General features: G+C 42.1%; 1 protein-coding gene across 3 annotated transcripts in view; it reads left to right on the top strand.

Moving 5' to 3' along the window:
- LOC309516667 (uncharacterized protein) overlaps positions 1-21,378 on the top strand; it is a 75,850-nt gene extending 54,472 nt beyond the window's left edge. For all 3 annotated transcript variants that reach the window (XR_014212962.1, XR_014212963.1, XM_082195439.1), the window contains one exon: positions 20,548-21,378. Coding sequence is in view for 1 of the 3 variants with exons in the window: in XM_082195439.1 (XP_082051565.1) it covers positions 20,548-20,660 (113 nt within the window). In the remaining 2 variants the exon portion in view is untranslated. The remainder of the gene's footprint in view (positions 1-20,547) is intronic.
- Positions 21,379-21,584: the final 206 nt, after the last annotated feature.

Raw genomic sequence — 21,584 nt, 5'->3', positions numbered from 1 at the left:
CCCCTGTGAAGTATTGGCCTTACTCATTATAATCATTATGATTATAACTCATCATATTGCCCAGCCTGTCTGGGATTACTTTAAGAAGAAGCCTCTGGTTATTTTTTAAAAGGGTACCAAAGCTGTAGATGAGAAAATGAAACAGCTGTGAACAGGTAAGAGGTAGCACATTGAAAAGGTAAACAAAGGGGATGTAATGTGGAACTTTTTGCAGCTCCCTTTGTTTAGAGGTTTTTTTTGTTGGCAAAAGTCTGGTGTCACCCTAATGTCAAAGACCAAGGTAACAACATGCAAAATGTTGATATAATACCTACTCTTGATTTCTCTATAATAAAGGCTAACAAAGCTAAACTGCATCAAGGCATGTGTTTGTCACAAAGGCATGAAGTTCATATGGAAAAACCACAATGCCCGATCAATTCTTGCTGACCCATAATAATTACTAAAATATAAGAATGTGATTGGGGTTAGCATATGAAATGAGAGGTCTCATGTATAATCATACTGGCAGCATTTATGGGCCAATAAAGAAATCACATTAGACTTGTATTTTCCTAACTGGAAAGGTGCCAAAGTAATGAAAAATACAGTAATTTTTGTTGATGTCAAGCAGGGATGCAGACAAAATTGTAGACAACATGGTTTGGGCTTTTATTGGGTCATTGGAGCATCAGAACGATTAGGAAAGGGTACAAAATGCCATGTAGATTACAACAAATAATGCCACATCATATTAATTGTGACTGCTATAACTGCTGCCTAATTTCCTACGCTGAAAACAAAAAGGTATTTTCATTTGTCAATGCATGCGGACTTCTTAAAACTTAAATTTAATTGTTTGCAACAGGATGTTATACTGAATTTCTGCAATTATTTTCTGAGTGTAATTAAGCTCAGCGTAAACAAACTACTCACTATTTACCACAAATGGGGAATGGCAAATTCCTGCTTTCTAGAAATTGTGTTATATGTTCAGGATGATCAAGATGAGTCAACAAATGAGCAGTGGCATTTATGGACTATTTTTGATGGCAGCCCTGCATAAAGCATATTATACTAGTCTGAGCTGGACGTGAATGATGGTGGTCAGGTGCTTATCTTCCAACACAGGTGGTGAATCAGTCCCATCTGAAAACTCCAGGCAAGGAAGCCTCCATCGGAAAATCTAGCAGTATCCTGAAAGCTGCTCCTTAGGTAAGAATGGAATGTTGTCACAGGTATTTCTCCAACCAGCTAATCCACTGAGTCAGTTCTATTAGCTCACATACTTTTATGTACCGATAATCAACTAACACTGGGGGGGGGGTGAGACCCCACCCCGTGGCTCCAACCCTCTTCATCCATGGATTGGGAAGCATACAAAGAGAGGAATCTCCTCTATGAGTTTAGGTTCCCCCGGTTATTTAGGACACTGCATGATTAGGGTTCTCCATCACCAAAGGCAGTCTATGTAGTGCAGCTTCCCTTCTTCATACATTTCCTGTCAATTCATGGATGGCGAGGTGTGGGATAGTGTAAACTGTGCAAGTGAATAATGCCACCAGACGTATAATGGTGGTATAGCAACATGATTCCTGGTTCAAATGGATTACCGACGCAACTGCCTCAGAAAAGAGAAGTATTCACTGAAGGTTATGGTGACAAAAATATATCCCACCCCAAAGAGGAAACAATGGGCAGTATCCAGTGAAGTACCTACCTGCCACTACAATGACTTCTGGCTGTGCAATGGAACTTCCCCTCCCTCTCCTCTCCCTGTATCCTCCCACACCTCCAAAATCTCTTCTGGGTTCCCCCCCTAACCCTCCAGAGGCGGCATGGGGAGAGGAAGAGGAGGAGAAAGTTTCATTGCACAAGTGGAAATCCTTGCATCACAGACAAAGGTGGATCTATTGGAACACAACTGGTTTGGTTGCACCAGCATCTTCAGGTAGTGACCATTTTAGGCACGTCTGATTGATGCACGATCAAGCATACACGTGTCGCTGCCAACCTGGAAGTGGCCCAAAAAGGCAGAATGGGGTGTGGTGGGTTTATGTGTGCTCTGCCGATGCACATGGGGAACAGAACCCCTGTGCAAAATGGTCTCCACCTGTAAGCAAGCACATCTCTGTGTCTTTAAAACAAGTAAAGCAAAGAGGTCAATGGGATAGCATTCTGTTGCTTTGGGTAGGCTAACTCTACATATCTCAAACCTACTTATCAGGTTATGTGAAACAGATGAAGACTGAAATCCTATATCAATTTACCACTTTCTGAAATCAGACTGACTTCTGAAGTGATATGTATAGGATTGTGCTGTTGGGTTGCATTCCTATACCCACTTACCTGGGAGGAAACCCATTGAATCCAATGGAACTTACTTCTGAGTAGCAGTGCATATTATTGCACTGTTAGGAAAGTACAAATGCTGTGTGAGGGTCCGTCATTACACGTTTTTCTGCAGATGCCTTAGTTTTGAGCCTGAATATCTGTTAATGACTTGTTCTGTTAAACACTGAAACACACTAAGGTTTCTAAGCAGGTCTCTGTGTCACTAATGTTCTCACTTGAGTTATGAAGCAAAATCTCCTCAGACTCCCCTCCCTCCCCACTCATCCCATGAATGGACTTTTTTGTGTTGTTGCTGCTGCTGTTGTTGTGTGTTAACCTCCCCTTCCTCCCCTTCCTACTTCCCAAACAAATTGTGAAAGGCGTATTCATCTGAGCAAGGGAACTCTTTGTATTGAGTACGTCCTGGTCTTTAATAAAGCACCAGACCGGCCGGGGGGGAGGGGGGGCTTCATTCAGATGGGATGCTGTATTACAAATCTGCTTTTGTTTTAGCTTTCTGTCCTTCTAAAGGCTTTTACTGGGAAAAGAGTAGCACATTAAGCCCAAGACTTAGCTTATCCTCGTTCTCTTTGCTGCTTTACTTCATAGGTGAGTTTGGAGAGGTGTTTAATACTACAAAACCACTCATTTCCACTCCTAATGATTGCCCAGTGGTGAGTCTCTAGCAGAAGAATTGCTTAGTGAGTCTGCTTCTTAAGGGTTTGGTGTTTTTTTAAGAAAAAAAAAAAGTTCATCACATGGCCCTAAGGTTATTTATTAAATAATTGTGCAATTAATCCAGTAACCATTATGTGAACAATTGTTTAATCAAAGCAAAGGAAACTAGGATTTCCCCTCCTGTTCAATACTGTATTGTTTTGAGATCGCTCATCACATCAAAGTAAACTTTCCAGTAGAAAACACATTTTCAAGTTACACAAATGCACAAAGTATTAGTAACAGCAGTTTAGCAGTTCTCTGCTAAACATGCATTTCCTTTACATCACTATTTTCCTGTCAACAGTCTCCCTTAAGTCTCTGCACTACCTCCATTTTTACAACTTTCCACATCCTTTCCCCCAAGCAAGTTTAAGCATCCTATCCTTAACATGGTGGCCATTGTGTTGACATTGGATTTACACTGTTTCTGTACAGCAGGTCAGATACCTCATAAGAAAAGCTTTAGTTATACTGTCGAAAATATGCAATCCAAATGGTAAACCATAGCTGCTTGTTGGTTTTTTTGAGGGGAGGGGGGTGGCTTTCAACTCTTCCTTTCTTGTACTTTCTCCCTCTCTTGCTTCTGTCTTGCTCACTAGATTCAGAACAGCAGCTTTCTCTCTCTTCATTGGACCTCCTTCAAGTCTCTCCTCAAGGCCCACCTTGGGCCCCTATATCACCCTATTCTCATCTCCCCGCCACATCCCCACTCCCGATTCTTTAATCATTGCATCCCACATCCAGCAGCTTCTAACGTAAATGCTATATTCTGTGGGTATTCTGTGTCTTTCCTGTGTAATGGCTAGTATTTGAAAACCAGGGACAGGTATTTAAACCCAGATGTTTAGAAAGTTGGTGTGAGTTTTAATCTGTTTTAGTCTATTGTTATTTTAACTTTTCAAATTATTATTGCTGATTTTTCTTACTGATAATTTTATTGTTGTTGTTTTTTGTAAACCGCTCTGAGTCCCCCCCCCCCGCCCCAATCAAGCGATGTATAAATTTTATAGTACAAAATAAGAATGAAACATATAGTACAAAATAAGAATGAAACATTGAAGTGCATCTTGATGTGTTTCTTCCATGAAAGGGGCTCCATGCATACTTGTGGCAGTATTGTGTTCAGAGTTCCAGATCTTGTTCATGCCTATGCACATCTAGCTCTAAACTTGTAAGATATCCACATTCAATGAGCACCCATGTTCAGACCACCCATACTTGGATGTCCAGCCTCAATGAGTATAATGTTAAAAGGAATGGGGCCAATAATATTACCCCATTTCCTCTTCTAGCTCTTCATCCTCTTCCTGTGAATGAGACAAATGTTGGCAGGTATAGAATCAAGGGGTGCCCATGCAGTTCCAACTTATCAGCAGCCACAGTCCCATAGTCCCTGCTATGGAAGAGCTTTTGCCTATGGGAGGACAGTTTGCAAGTATATAGCCATAGCCAATCTCGGTTCCTGTTTACTATTAATGTGTATTTCCGATAAACCCTGAAAAGTTTCCTAACAGTTCATGGGACTCTCAAGAGTCTCCTCCAGCACCATAATTCAAAAGCATCAATTCTTCGGCGATCAGCCTTCTTGATGGTCCAGCTCTCACTTCCATACATCACTACTGGGAAAACCATGGCTTTTACTATACGGACCTTTGTTGGCAAGGTGATGTCTCTACTTTTTAAGATGCTGTCTAGGCTTGTCATTGCTTTTCTCCCAAGAAACAGGGGTCTTTTAATTTCGTGGCTGCTGTCACCATCTGCAGTGATCATGGAGCCCAAGAAAGTAAAATCTCTCACTGCCTCCATTTCTTCCCCTTCTATTTGCCAGGAGGTGATTTCACCCCTCCCATACCCAAGAATCTCCCGATCATCTCCTGATGGTCTTTGCTGACTCTCCAGAGAGGAGGAGGCGTGTCCTGCCTATCTACTTATTCTGCCCAGCAACATCTCTGTGTGTGTGTGAGAGAGTCAGTCAGTCAGTGTATCGGAGAGAGTGAGAGTGTTAGAGATCCTAGAGATAAGATTGCTGCTAAGAGCAGCTGTAGACTCTCAGTGTAGCATTGATTTATGCTTAGAATATTCAGCTCTGTATATAGTTTTGTATCATAATTGTAGTTACAGAATAAAAGGAAGATATTCTACAGAGCTGCTCTCCGAGTGGTTTATACTCTGCAAGACTCTGCAAAACTATGCTGCGCAACGACTGTATTATTGAGACAGTGAATCCGGTGCTCTCAGCTCTAAGCTGTGAGTCCACAGCACTGTGACCTGTTCCTGTGAGAAAGGAGGTCTCTGGCGGTGCTACCCAGCTCGCCTAGCCCAGTCGGGGTAGAGGTACACGAGTCCAGTTGGTGCGCTGGCTCTAGGGCGATGCTGACAATGGGACCAGTGGCCATGATCTTCGTGTGTTTTTTTGATGTTGAGCTTCAGACCATATTTTGTGCTCTGAGGGTGAAAGAGGAAGCAACTTTTCCTTCTTGGTGCTATGTCTCCTGTCAAACGGTAACGTTAAGATACCATTTTCAATTTTAATTTGGAGCAAGGGATACCTCATAACGGAGGGGGTTGGAAGGGTGGCTTCATGAGTTTGTTCCCTGATGTCAGGGAACTGACATCAGAGCTAGAGGCGGAGGGAAGGCTCTCAAATGATGCTGGAGAAGGGCCCAGCAGGGAGAGAGGCAGCTCCGCAGATGGGGAAGCAAATCAGCGCAACACCAGGGATATAGAGGGGCTGATGGGGGAATTGGCGAGAGGGCTCCAGGACTCTTCATCGGACACCAGCGGGGAGAGCACGGGTCCTCCGCTACCCACGCCCACCCTGCGCAGAAGACTTCCGCGCAGAGAGAGTAGGAGGAGACTGGGTGTCAAACAACTTTTATGTTGGAAAAGATTTAAGAAACGCCCACTGACGGATTCTGCTAGCGACTGAGGCAGCCACGAAGTGAAGGGCTGCCCAGACTGAAAGGTTTAGCAAGGCAACAAAGCCTGGAGAGGTGGCAACTTACGCACGAGCAACCCATACACATTACACCTGAGCTCATTTGATGTTGAGTCCACCCCCTGCCCTTGAAGTTATGTGCTCAGTCTGATACAAGACCCTCTTCCTAAACTAATCCTTGTGATGCAGGAATGCTGTTGGGAAGCCTCACAGCAGACATCATAAGACATGGGTGACTTCTGATACGCAGTTTCCAACTTTCCTGGTTTACAGCTTGAGCCGTGTGTCTAATGTCAATGGATGATTCTGAGTATGCTTGGAACCCTTCACTGGTGCCAGAAAACCGAGAACTGAAGGACTAGGACTCAGCACCTATCAGTCCCCCTTTACTTCACCCCACAAGATAAGTTTTGGAAGGAGGGAAACAACGATTACAGTGACTAACAGTGGCTTGAGCTCTGTCTGAAGTTTGGAATGACCTCAGGCTTTCACACTGACAATTCTTAGGCAAAATACCCGGAAAAAACTGAGAGGAAAGCCAAAAGAGTTTGTGTATTTATATAAAATGAATGCCATATGCATTTCAATAAGGAGAATAAAGTTTCTGAGGGGGCTTCTGTCCTTCCCTGAGCTCCACCAGATTTTGCTTACAGGAAAATACAATGTAAATTGGGATAAATATTTGCAGGCCACTGATCCCCCATTTCTGCTGTGGAGACACAGTTCCTTGGAAGTGAGTGTACATACGCACTTCCAGTTTCCCTGGAAATGAGTGTACATACTCAGGGCAGTACTGACTATTCCAGCTGTTCCATTTTATTTTTTACTCCACAGATTCCTTGCTACTCCACATGCATGAAACAACCTGAACTAAAGTATTCACTGCTGGTCAGTATTAGCCACTAAAGTGGAAAAATGGATAGGAAAGACTGGACTGAACCTGAATCACATATCTAAAATATATGAAACATCGATGAAAGAGACCTTAAAAAAACCTTAGCCATTTGAATTATTAAAAAATCTAGGAAAAGCACTGAACAGATACTTTGAATATGTAATTGAACTTAATGCCCCAAATAAGAAAGAAAAGCACTGGGGCTGTTAACATCAAAGCTCACATTAAAAAATGTAGGCTTTACAACTGATAAGCTCCTTCTCGAAAAAGAAAGGATCAGAAAAATCTCCATATTTCAGTGTCACTTGAGTAAAACTGACTTGATAAAAGCAAATATGTGAAGAAAGAAAAGGCAAGGCAGGAGAAGGGGGGTGTCAGGTTCCAGCTCCCAGCAATATCATACCATGTAAAGTCTTTAAGTAGTGAACTTCGTTAAAAAGTAAGTATTTCTCAGGCAGCTAACAAATGAGATTCCCCCCTGCCCACCCTCCATAGGCTCTGGTTGGGATGCTGGCACCCTCTATATCAAAGCAAAATAAGTAAAAGTTAGCCTGGTAGAAATACTCTTTAGATAAGTTTTGGCTCCAAAGCACAAGCGGTTAATGTCCTTTTCTCTGGTGGATGATTTTATATTATTTCACAAAAGGCATACTCTTAATGATTCACAAAGGGAGCCAGCTTGATATCCAAGTGATACGATGATGAATAAAATATATTTCTTTTCAAAAGTAGCAAAATTAGCTATGAAAAAAACACTGAGCTAGTGGTTGTCCTAATCATTCCTTCAGTCAAAAGTGAGCAACATGGCCCATGGGTTCAACAGAGTTGTGATGTGGCTTGTTGTGTCCCCCGACTTCTTGTTATAATTCTGAGATACTTAAAAAAAAATTAAAACCATACGCATTAAAAGTGTGTCTGTCACTCATGGTTGTGGAGATAAGCTCAAAAATGTGAAGGTAATATAAAGAATGCTGCAGTTGTAAATGGAACTATGAATAAGGGTTAGTTCGGAATAACGTTTATTTCCGGGTTGACAATTCATATGCAGATGTACTCATAGTAAAGCAGCCTTGTCTCGTATGAACTGTGGTGCCCTCACTATTTCTTCAATTCTGTCAACTGTTCATTTCCATTATTTTTTTTCAAATGATATTTATTGAAACGAATTTTTTTTAAAATTGCACACAGAAAAAACCAACACAATTACAAAAAAGAAAAACCAAAAACACAAAAAGAAAAAGAAGAAATAAAACATCACTTTCAAATTCTCCATTTTCATTACCTTCTTTCCATGACCTCCTCCTCCTCCCATCTCTTGTATCTTGATTAATAATTGTCACAGCAAATCCTTTCCATAGTTCATAATATTCTGACATTACGTACCTTACTCTATTATCATCTTATCTCATAAAAACAACCTTAAGGCTTAAAACTTCAATCTTATTTTTACTAACTTCTCTTAACCATTACCTTTTTACGTAGTTCTTTAAACATTACATTTTTTACAAGAGCCAAGTAATTTCATCTCAACATTTCTCCAACGTTCATAAAACATTTCAGGTAATAAAAAAGTACAATAGAATAAGCACAATCCAATCTTATTCCAGCGTCCCCTCCCCCAGGTCCTGGGATTGTCAGTCTTTTTTGTCCCATTAGTCTGGCACATTAACCTGGTGCTCTTATATCCGAGGCCTTTAAATCTCTTCCATGTCCCTTTCGCAGCTCTTCTTCATATTTTTCTTTCACTCGCGGAAACTCCAGCTTAGTAGTGTTTTTGACCCTTTTCAACCAATCAGCCCCTTTCTCATAGTCCAGACTAAGCTCCATGTGATATTTTAAAACATATTTCAAATTCCCTCCAAAATTGGGAGTCCCAACAGCTCCAAACCTCTGACGGCCCATTACCAGACTTGGAAAGCCCAAACATCCCTGCATAGGGGGTCTATCCAATCCCCCATTTCCAGTTCAAGCCAAACTTTGTATTTCCAAGTCTGGCCCTTTCCAAGTTCATTTATCAGATCCAAAAGCTCATTTTCCTGCTGGCCCAAAAGTCCCTCCATCCCTGGCGTCCCAGATTCAACAGGATCCTCTTCTTTCTGTTGTTCTGTCATGGCACACTCCTGTTTTAGTTCCTGAGTGGGCTCCATGTAATTTTCCACTACCAGATCAAAGGCTCTGGCAGCATTAGTCATAAAATCCATCTTCTGACTTAACTGATCCAGTAGGGCATTTATTTTACAGAAAGCACCCAACAGTGCTTCTAAAGGCATTGTCCTGCAAGGTCACAAAATTCTTTCCCACAGTTGTAATCAGTAACAGCTGCAAGTTTCCAGAATTTAGTTACAATTTCACCATTCCCCTCTAGGGGGAAAAGCTTCTGGTTGTTCTTTTCCTTGAAAACAATAGCAACAGAGTTTCTTTTTAAAGATATTTTGTCCATATTTGTTCTTTTAAAAGACAAAAGGAAACAATGGAATCACAATATTTCCCTCCTTTTAACTATCTGTCAAAGCCTTTATTTCTGGTCAATGAGCTTCAGTCATCAAATCTGACACCCCACTCCAGGGTCAGGACGGTGGAAAGTTACTTTACTTTAGCTTTATTTCTGCAGGTTTAAACGGCTCAATAAAAGTCCCCCTTCTTCTCCTGCTTCCGAAGGGGGGTTCCGTGATTTTGAATGATGAAAGTTGATCCTTTGAAAGTGGTTTTTAAGGCTCTAGTTTGCGTTGTCTTTGCTTTGTTATAGCTACAAGAAAACGGAAGGGTGACTTCCTGTTTAGCCCTTTCCGTTTCAGTACCAAATTGGGTAAATTTTAAAGTCCAAATTCCTTTTATTTCGCCAATTCTTGTTTGAAATTCGAATATTTAGCGTTCCAGTACTCACGGTTGGTTATTTTAGATGCCAAATTGTCCCAGGAAAAAGGCAGCGCTCTCCGGCGACAGCTATGTGGTTTCGCTCCACAGAAAAAGCAATTGACTCACAGCACCGCGCCACTTCCCCCTCTTCACTTCGGAGCCCGTTTATGGGTTCCTTAGTGGGTTGGGGGGGCGCTAAGGGTGCCCGCTGAGTCCCACGGTCACAGGCTTCATCCGCCTGTGATTTTCAGAAGGGTCCCCGCTACGCCGCAGCAGAAAAGACCCGTTTCGTGCGGAGCTTGTTCCTCCGGTTCAGAGGGAGTCCGCCATTGCCGGAGGCACCACCCCGGAAGTCCAACTGTTCATTTCCATTAAAGGACATGAATGTTTTTGCTTATGCATGTATTACACGCATTCACAATGCATCATAGGTTGTTGTAGTCTTAACACTGTGCAAATGTTCGTTGTTCTTGCACATGTGCATATTTCTCTCTGTTTCGCCTGGTCTGCCTCCACCCTGGACAAGAGTTAGCACCCTCTCTTCAACCATATTCACAAGTGCAGCGACGGTGGGTTGGAGGCTGCTTTTATGCAAGTCAAATGGGTGCTGAACCAGTTGGGAATCTGTAGCTGTATGGGATTGCACCCTCTGCTACATGGAAACCAAACTGTTCAGGGCAACACTTTGGATAGGGTTTGGAAACAAACTGACCCCCTAGTACAGATCTCCAATACACTAGGGGTTATAAGATAGCCATCATGACTAGTAGTCATTGGTAACCTTGTCCTCCATGAATTTCCATTGAGATATTTAAGAACTGGTGGGATCTAACTGCTGCAGTGCTTTGCTGTCAATATCCAACATCCCAGCTGCTACATTCTGAACCAGCTGGTGTCCCCATACATTTTTGAGAACTACACAAGGAGGTGCTTTCCACGCTGTGCTGCATGCTGTAAAACCCATGCATCTGCAATGACAAGTGCCCACCCACATGGTCACCACCACACTCGTGAATCAGGCCTCATGAACAAGAAGTTGTTTCCTTTGCTTGTAAAGGCCCGACTCTGAAAACCTAAAGGAAAGAAGAATACGACATGTGGCTTTGCATTGTAGGTAGAATTTTTTTGTTTTGTTTTCTACAATGAGAAACATAGACGGTAACTCAAACAGCGAGAGATCTATTTGCGCTTCCGAACAAACAGTTTATAAAGTCTATTATATACAGATGTCTAAATATTTTGAAAATGTTTGCTTATTGGACGTGAAATGAAGCTACCTGTTTTTATTTGAAAAATTTCCCCTTGGAGTTTGCATGTAAAACTAAAATCACTTGTTAGCTGACACAGTGCGGCAAATGAGGCTTATTTACAGAGTATATGAAGTGCCTGGGCTTATGTTTGTATCCTGGAAAGCAATACATTTGAATTTTCATTAGACGATTCCCTTTTTGCAAGAAGGGGGGAAAAGTGATTCATTGTATAAAAAGAGTAGTAAGTGGCTTACTCTCGGTCTTTGTCAAGAGACAACTGGCAAATTGCGGGCTGCATAATATTTCCGGGACTCTACTTGTATCTGGAAATTGACTGCTTTGCAAGCAGTTTAATCAACAGGGCAAATAATCAGTACAAAACAATCCTCAAAACAGTCCGGAATTTGGCACAACTAATTGGAATTGTGTGTGTGCTTTTGCTAGACCACAGTCCCAAGATATTTTCCTGCATCTGATGAAGTGTCGTCCACAAAAGTTTATGCCATAATAATTTTATCAGGGTGAAATCCAGTGGTGTCTGCATGCGAATGGAACAGACTTCTGTTCCTATAACAGGTCTTCCTTTCATCCTCCCTGCAGCCCCTGTGCAGCCCAAAATGTGCTTGAGAGAGAGAGAAGACCAGTCCATTGGGGCAAATGGGCACTACCTCACAAACCTCAGTCTACCCTCAGCCACCCCATCTGCCTAGCTTCATACTTACAACCAGTCTAGGGATGTCAGCTTGAAGCTGGCTGTCAGCTTCCTATTCTGAGTGTTGTCCTTGCAGAACACAGAAGGGATGAGGATGGGGACAAAACCATAATTAATTGGTTCTGCCTGCCATTGGCTGTGGTTTCACCTGTTATTTACTCTGATTAGACCTACTGTTAGCTTCCTGCCTTAAGCTCTTACAGTCCCAATGGATACCAGCCACCATAGGGATATGGTGGATCCTCAGGGCAAGGCTGGTTTGCTTTGTGTCATTAATTATCTCAATAATTTGCTTTTTGCAGGCCCTGCCAATTAAGGACAATATTTGCCCTTAATACATTAATTTAAGGAATGAGCAGATTATATTGGCTTCCCCTTAGCTGTAGAGAAAATGAAGGTGCAAGCCAACAATTTGACATGGTGACTGAGACTGGTTGCCTCCCTTAGAGTAAGTTGCTGACCTCCAGAAAGAGGCTGGAAAGTTGTTCCAAGGCCAAAGGTGTGACTCTCAGGCAGCTTCAGGAACTAGTGAGGCACTTTACTTCTGCCTGTGAGGTGGTGGCCGCTTGGCATGCCTTTCTTCACAGGCTTTGAGACACAAGATAGTATGTTGCTCGTCGAGGTCCCCAAGCCACCCCATATAAGGCACACTTGACACATAATTTTAGTTTAAGGTTTTTGGCATAATTTTGGCCACAATTTTATTAAAATTACAAGCAATGTGAGTGGTTGCTTAGGCACTGGTAGCGACTATCTGCCCCTGCACGGGGACAAACTGACATTCGCCCGCCCGCAAAGTCAGAAAGGGAAAACATTTTGGGGAGAGAGACGGAGCTGGGTACCATGCCTCACCTCTCCCCAAATGCTCCCATGGGCTCTTGCGTGGCCCTAGCCCCTTGACAGGGGTTCGGACAAAAGCATGGCGATCCTCTGGATTCCTTTAAGGGAATACCCTTGCTGCAGCAGCATTTTGGAGGGGCAGGCACAGCCAATCTGTACCCCTCCACCAACAAATTAATAAAACCTATGCCTAACCACAACCTTACAAGTTGTGACGATTTGCTACACAGTAGGCAAAAACCAAATGGCACCAGCCAATCAGCCAAATGGACAAAATTCCTACTGGGCCCCTGCCCCAAAGCAGACGACCCCATGATAGGCATAGCAAGGTCAAGCGAACAACCCTAAGCAAGGGAGGGAGGGAAAAGAGGAAGCTCAACGCTGTGCGCAGGGCATATATAAGCTATGGCTGTCAATCACAAAACGGCAACATATAAATCTCCCCAGCAACAGATAGGAACCAATGGATATGGTGGCCAAAATTCTTTACCCTCCCAGCAACAGTGAGGTATCTTGTTAGCCCCCATCACAACACGTGCTCTCCAAGAAGGAGAACATGCTTTACTGCTGATCATCTTCACAGGGTGCAGCTCACATGAGAGCCGACATGCTTATGTGAAGGTGCACTTTACAGTTCAATTGCATTTCTTTCTGGAGGAGTACCTTACTTTATTGCTCAAGGCTGAACTGTCACAAATGCTACTGCTGGAATTGGTTTGGGGGGCATTTCCCAAGAGGCATTGGTGGGCAGAACACTAACTTGAAAGTTGGGATTCTGAAGAGTCAACTCAAAATCTGACTTTTCCCAAACTGCTCCCTATCCTGGTAGCTTTTGGACAGAGAAGTTTAGCAATGCATCAGTTCAGTTTTGGGATCTTAACCTGTGCATGGTGCACATTACTAGTTATTCATCTTCACGGTAAGGATATCTGGCAATTAAAGACTTGGATTCTTAATTTCATGATTATTTGGTCTGAGATGCTGGAATACCATTTTTTATTTAGAGCCCACCATCCTAACCATATTGAAATGGCTAGGAGGTGAGTCAACAGGGACATGCACAATTGTCCGTTGGGCTTATATTTTCCGGTGTGGGGATTGGATATGATGCACTGACCCTCTTATGCACTTCTCTACTGAAGGCTCTGACCTTTATCTGAGAGATCTGTTGCAAAGCTCTTCTTTCAGTACAGTGAGTGACCCTCATCCCATTCATGACTTGTATCTTCATTATGATGGGTAATTGAGCATTTCAGAATCATGAGCAATTTCTAATGTACTTTATCTGCCTCTACTACTGCAATACACAAAGCAAATCTCGTGGCTCTTAGCTCCAGTCCTTCTTCACACATTACAAACGAAACATGAAAAGCAGAAAAGTGAACGAAATGCTTTGATTTTTATCAGAAAGCAATGTATAAGAAAGCAATGCAGTAGCTTAAATGGTTGCATGTTCTACCCTTTGGCATGGGAAGAAACAGAGACGGTTGTTTCAGTTTCATCCATTTAGCTTTATTTTAAAATGACATGAGAGTTAACCTTCTTTTATAGGGGATCTGGCCTGCCTTTATTTGCGTTCCAACATCAAAAGGGGTCTGTTTCTAGGAAAATATGGTAGCTGAACAAATTGTTAATTTTCCATTATGCTTAAGGTTAAGCTGCATCTTTCTTTTGACATTTCTATTAGAAGCCCTAATTAAAGGCAAATTCCTATGTATCCTACTGAGACTTCAACAGGGCTCAGGAATAAGGAGCTCATTGTGATGTTTGAAAATAGCTTGTTTGTCCGAAAGCCATAAAACTGGTTACTAATTGCATTTGGCAAAGTACAGTCAAGAATATGTGGGCGAATGACTGCATATGCTACCTTGATGCCATTACAAAAACTGACCTGGAGGGAAAATGCTGATCAAACTAAGGCTTGGTGCCCATATTATTATTAAACAAAAGGTGATGCTCAAAGATGAAGTGGACATGAGATTTCATACCTGTGGACACTTTCTTAGAAGCAGATTCTCTTGAACTCTGTGGGGCATACTTCCAAACAAACAAGCATCTGACTGGGTTGTTCCATTTAAGAAGGAATATGATTTATGATTCCTGTCTCCAAGCTCACCAAATGCCTAGAACTCCATCAATAAATCCAATGTATAAAGAATTTAAACAATAAGTGGCTGTGTGAGAGTTAAAATGGCAAAGAGGTACAGTATTGTGTTCTGCGGCAGTCCACACAGAGTAATATGTTTATTTAGGGCAGGCCTCCTCTCTCTCCACCATGTTGTGGCCTCATTTTCAGGCCAGAAAAGGGTGGTGTCCAGAAACTACTGCTAGTTCAAAATGTAGCAGCTAGGGTCCTGAGTGGATTAGCCTTAGCTTTGTTGTTGTTTAGTTGTTTAGTCATGTCCAACTCTTCGTGACCCCATGGACCAGAGCACGCCAGGCACTCCTGTCTTCCACTGCCTCCCGCAGTTTGGTCAAACTCATGTTGATAGCTTCAAGAACATTGTCCAACCATCTCGTCCTCTGTCGTCCCCTTCTTGTGCCCTCCATCTTTCCCAGCATCAGGGTCTTTTCCAGGGAGTCTTCTCTTCTCATGCATTAGCTACACTGTTCTTAATGGAACAGCTTGGGTGGGCTGCCAATATGCTACTAGGCCCGGCTGAAGCTTTTAGTTTTGACCTACAGAGCTTTAAGCAACTTGGGACCAGGTTGCATGAAGAAGCACCTTTCACCCTATTGCCCTGCCTGGTTACTCACATTGTTGATTGATGTTCTGTTGGTCTAAAGGATGGGCTGTTATTTTTTTGGGGGGGGGGGCAATTGCCCACCACTGGGATAAACTCTGGTAGCACCAGTAAATTTCACCTCATACCTTGACAAAGCTCTGCATCTACCTCTGCTGAAAGTTTCTTTTGAGAAGTTTCAGCTCATCCCTGGTTTAGCTACTCTAATATTTTCAGTAGTACAGTACAATTTTTGCCTTATGTGTTTTGGTTATTCTATACATTATATAAATAAATAAATAGAGGGACAACTGACCACTGCAGCAGAGTTATTTCTGGAAGGAAGGGAGATCATTAGCATCATACCTTTTTTGTATCTTTTATAAAATTTTGATGGGGTACTTTAGTCATGATTGCACATCAGGGCAGAGGAAGCAGAACAGAATAAGCTAGACTTCCCCAAACTGATGTCCTCCAGACTTTCCCATCATACCTGACCACTGGACATGCTGGCTGGAGCTGATAGGAGTTGAGGTCCAAAATAACAGAAGGGCACTTGGTTGGGGAAAGCTATGACAAACTATTAACTTCTCTTCCTTTGACTTCTCTGATTTGCCCCGTCTCTCCTAGTTGGGGAATAACCTTCCAATGGGAGTTTACACATCTTTCTGTGAGGGCATGCTTGGAAGACTGTCTTAGGTTGTTGCAGCAGCAAAAACAACTAAAGGGCCCAGCAGCACAATTTATGTTAACAAATCAATTATTCATCTTGTTTCCCTTCTTTTCCGGTCATGTGAAAAAGATTCAAATGTTGTATGAGCACAAAGCTATCAAAGCCATGAACAAATCATCCATCAACACTCTCAGAGAAATCTGGGTGATTACTGTTTACCAAATAAGTAAGAAAATGCAAAATAATGTACTGTATTTTATAATCCCAGACTCCTCAAGTGTCCCTTTTTTTCAGGGACAGTCCTGGATTTACAGAAGCTGTCCCAGTTTCTGATTTGATGCTGGAATATCCCACTTTTTCTTAGAACGTCCCTATTTTTGTTGGAGGAATGTATGGAGGTATGTGAAGTTCGTTAATGTTTACTGTTTTATTATGTTTTATGTATGTTGAAAGCCGCCCAGAGTGGCTGGGGCAATCCAGTCGGATAGGTGGAGTGTAAAGAGTAAATCATCATCATCATCATCATCATCATCATCAAATAGGACGTCCCTGTTTTCACTGGAGAAATGTTGGAGGGTATATAAACTTTTGAAATTCTCTGGTTGTGTTCATTTTTTATTTTATTTTTTATTTCTAACAAGAGAAGATGGGCATGTTTGACACTGAAGAAGTTTGGGAATTTGTCTGGCTTCCTGTTACTAAGAAGGGATCTGGCAATCAGTATCAAACAGCTGCTCAAGCTACTCTGATGCAGAATAAGTATCCAGAGTCGGTTTTTTTATTTGGGTCGATGACAGAAAGAGGAAAGATTGGTTTCAGAAGGAATAACAAACATTTCCTCAGACTTCCAGATCTTGCATAATTGAGGAAAAGAGAACCAAAAGGGACTATTTATCTGTGTTTGACATTGTTTGAACATTTGTGTTATATTTATTACGGGGGTGAAATAACCCCCCATTTCTTCTTTCATTGGGCTTCCTTTTTCACTCTGCCCTCAATTCTGGCTTAACCAGGAGATTTTTCTTCTGTTAGATTTCATTTCCTTAGCTTTCATTTCTTTTGCAGACTCTTCCCAGCTCTGCATTACCACTGTGCACGTGTTCATTGATGAAACATTTTAAGAAAGTAGTCTTGACGTGATGGTATCACAAAGGGTGAGGAATTTGGGAGGGAAGGTGTCCACATTCCAGAGCAAACTCACTTGATTTGCAGCTTCTGGATTAATATTTAAATTGGAATGTGGCTTGTTCCAAAATTTATACTCCTGCCAAGTTCTATGAGGTGGCCTGAGGGCTGCCTTTAATATTTCTCCCTTTCTCCTTTAGACTTATTTATTTGCTTGTTTGTTTTTTTATAAGATTTAGCTGCTTGGTGCAACTAGAAAGCACAGCAGCTACCACAAGGGTTGAGAAGAAGCCAGAAATGCCCTGGAGAGGGATGACATGGAATGACATGCAAATAGATTGTATGCAAGTAACAGTGGGGACAGCCATCTTTTTTCTATACAATGCCTGAGTTCTTGTAAAATATCTTTTAAAGAAGGCAGATCACCTCATAAGTACCTTGTGTTCTGTCGGGCTCATGCTTGCAGGGCAGAAAAGAGAACAGAGCAGCATTCCTTTGCTCCTTCATCTTTTCCTGACCCAGTCCATCCAAGGGCATTTCATTCAACAACATCCATCCATGAGAATGATGTGGCAGAAATTCTGTATGCCACTTCTAACAGAGGTGGATTTAGGAGCGCGTGATCAGTTCAGTTGCACTGGGCATCGAGCCTTGGGGGTGTTGTGGGGGCACCACAACTATGATGTAAAATGGAAGGTAATATAGGGTTGCCACATTTCAAAATGCCCTCCCACCAGATGTCAAAGAGAACAACAACTACCAGACTTTTAGAAGACATCTGAAGGCAGCCCTGTTCAGGGAAGCTTTTAATGTTTGATGTATTAGAGTATTTTAATATTTTTCTTGGAAGCCGCCCAGAGTGGCTGGGGAAGCCCAGCCAGATGGGCGGGATACAAATAAATTATTATTATTATTATTATTATTATTATTATTATTATTATTATTAAAAGTGAGAATCCAGACAGAAAAGGTGCTGAGCTTTTTGCTTTTTTCAGCCAAAGTTGCTGAGCTTTTTTTTTGCCATACATCTGGATTTTCCAAGACATTTCAGCGATTTCTGCCCAGACACTGCTTCTGATGGCCGATTGTCAGCTATATTTGGGAAATTCTGGATGTATGGCAACTGTAGAGGTGGGTGGGTATGACATCATACAGGGTGCACTGAAATTTGAGACCCCAAGGTCCTTCACAGCCTCCAGGGTTACTATAGTTGTCTCACTAGGTTGGAGGTCTGGGAAAGCTATGAATTCTTTGAATTCTCCCAGTTGATCTTGTCACATCACAGATACACTCTCAGTGTTAGGAGCTAAAGGGCTAGGTGAAACTGGCTGACGTCTCCCTCTCAACCAGACTCTCACTTTTTGTACCTGTACTACTATATCCTTTTTCTGTTCCAGCAACCTGACAGTTACATTTAAAATACTTCTAAAAGCCTCATACTTAATGGTGCGCATCCTGAACCAGAGTATATAATACAGCGGTATCTCTGGTTAAGAATTTAATTCATTCAGGGGGTCCGTTCTTAACCTGAAACTGTTCTTAACCTGAGGTACCACTTTAGCTAATGGGGCCTCCCTCTGCTGCCGCACCGCCGCTGTGCGATTTCTGTTCTCATCCTGAAGCAAAGTTCTTAACCTGAGGTACTATTTCTGGGTTAGCGGAGTCTGTAACCTGAAGTGTTTGTAACCCGAAGCGTTTGTAACCCGAGGTACCACTGCACAGAGGTTTAATACTTAAAATAGTACCAGAGAAGCCCCTATGATCATTATATATGATTTTCTATGTCTACATAAGCTTGTTGCTAATTTAGCTTATTGCTGAAGCATGTTGGCACAAAATTAAGCCTAACACCAGCACACACCGCTTTCAACTTCCAACGATGTTGATGTTCTGATGTCACTAAGGCAAGGGCTGCAGAGGTTTCTTCAGTTGTGCGGAAAGGCCTTGTGAATCGGATCTCTGAGGTCAAACCACCCTTGGAGGGGGAGATCTGAAACATCCTTTGCCCCCTTGGATGACCTCCCAGGGACCACAGGATTGAAGGGCTGGTCTCATTTTTCTCATTCCACACTGTAGTAGTGTATGGCAGAAAACAGCCGATCTTTGAATGGATGGCATCTAGAAGATCATCCTTGGATTCAATCCAGGCTATTATAAATAAAGACATTTAGGAAAATGCATTTACAACTGATTTCTAGAGAGCAGCAAACGAATAACAAAAACAGGCCACTTGATGCTTACGGTTATTAGTAGTGCTCATATGTCTCTCAGTCTTTTCTCTGCCATCTGCAGGCAAAGAAGAGCGCCTGGGTTTCACTTCTATGTTGTAGAGAAGGCTGGTGAGAGCTCAATTAAGCAGGCTTGACTTCTAACCCTAACCACTCTTGGCAGCCTGAGATTGTGACATCCTGTGGATCCAGCCTCACAGGGTCCCATGTGACCTTGTTGTCACCAGCCCATACTCTCATAACTTAGTTAGTATTGTTTCCTTAAGTCTCACAACCCTTGACTCTGCAACTATAAGTGCAAGAGGAGGCATGCATGATTATAAACAGACAGAGAAAGACAAACCCACTGGATGCTTTGTCATGAGCCTGTCATGAGCCTGGCCAATTTAATTCTTAACAGTGCTTTCCCTTCATTATGTCAGAAAAAACGAAACTGTCCAGACTCTGGGAAAGAAGAATGGAATGCAAAGGAGCGATGTAGTAGAAGGGATGGCAAAGCACATGAGGCATATGATTCTAAAGCAGAGCTGAAATAATACGACCAATAATGCTACCAGATCCAATGTGCATGTTTCCTTTTTGCAGATAATGGAAGAATGAGGGAGGGGGGGCACCATTCTCTAAGTAATTGGTTCCATTGCCAAGCTGCTCTTACCATTAAGACATTTCTGCTTATGTTCACCCAAAATCAGCACTTCTATAACTCAAGCCTATTAGATCTAGATCAAAAACACACCGTACGCTTGTACCACTTTAACAGTCATGGCTTCCCCTGAAGCATATTGAGAACTGTAGTTTGTTAAGGGTGCTGGGAACTGTAAGCTCCGTGAGGGGTCTCCAAATAACTCTCGGCGCCTGGGATTGGGAAGATGAGGGCAAAGCAGCCCTCATTCACAAGCTGAGAACCTATTACTCCCACCTACTAGGTGGCAATGAAATAGGCTGGCAATGAAATTCCATGTTTTGGAAAATAAGCATCTCACTCTTCTAGATCTGCATAACAACAATACACCTCAACGGCCAATTCATATGAGATTATTGAGCAACAGCAGGAAGTGCTTAGGCCCTGCATTTGTTGCTTCAAAGTTTGAGGCAGGGTCAGGTAGCAGCAACTCTCTAATGCACAATAAAGAGTGTATGATTAAGCAGATAACTGAATCAGTACAGGGAGCAGTTTCCCTTTCTTTCATCCTTGCAGACAGTATTTGTCCCTTTGATCCCTGAACAGATCAAACAAAACCCACTAATCAATTATTTCCCTTTTTGTCTTTCAGATGCTGCCACAGACCTTCAAACACCAACGGCAGATCTCTTCAAGAATTCTTTATTTGTTTGCTTTCCTTACAACGGCATGCCACAAATGGGTATTTTAAAACCCAGTTTATGATTTCTATTCTTCACAATATTACTTTGTAAAGGTGGGCTTTTTTATTTTAAAGTCAGCATTTGCTCTTCTAAAGTCTACCCTGCTAAAGAAAAATGTATCTGATTAAATATATTATCTATCTAATATATCTATATCAATATCATATTAGTTGTATCCTCTTCCTCTGGTTGCTTGCTCTCTTTCATTAGACATGGGACAATTCATGCCATCTCAGTTTGGAAATGGGCTCAGGAAAGTGATATTTTGGCAAATATATTTCAAGAAATGAAACATTTCCTTAAAAATAAAGGAATTGGAAAATATATTATGATTATTTCATTAAATTGTTTAGTCAACCTTCTCACAAAGATTCAAGGTGACTTACAGAAACATACAAAATATACAACTTTTAAAAAACAATAAAACGGCAGTTTATCCATACAATATTAAAACCACCCAGCCCCCCAAAAATTCTCAAAATCAACACAACAAACAGATCAATAAAAAAATCCTAAGGAATAAAAACATCAAAACCACCAAAATGCATGTGAATAAAGTTTTAACCTGGCACTGGTTTTGGTGCCCGGTGGCCATCATGGGAACAATATTCCATACCTGTGATGCCACAACTGAAAGGCGTTTTCTAGTTCTCCAAACCAATTTCAATATGTGAATCCTGTCACACCTCCATAACATCCTCAGGACCACCACTGGTATTCCATGCCTCCCTTTCCCCCTCAGAAGCGCCCATACTCTATTCTGTGGTATTCACTTCTCACTTATTTCTCTCAGATCTTCCCAATGTAAGGCCCTGCTGCCTCCTTTCCACTTACCTAGTAAGTGGGGGTCTGGAAGGGTCCTGTATGCCAGTAGGGGTCTGCAGAGGGCTTGACTACCTCGAGTCAAAGGTAACACCAGTGTTGGGGGCGGGGCTTCTCCTAAACA

The sequence above is a fragment of the Podarcis vaucheri genome, assembly GCF_965113315.1.
Source record: "Podarcis vaucheri genome assembly, chromosome: 1".
NCBI classification, from domain to species: Eukaryota; Metazoa; Chordata; class Lepidosauria; order Squamata; family Lacertidae; genus Podarcis; species Podarcis vaucheri.
Note: the sequence above shows the minus strand (reverse complement) of the source record. Positions and strands in the feature narration are given on the sequence as shown.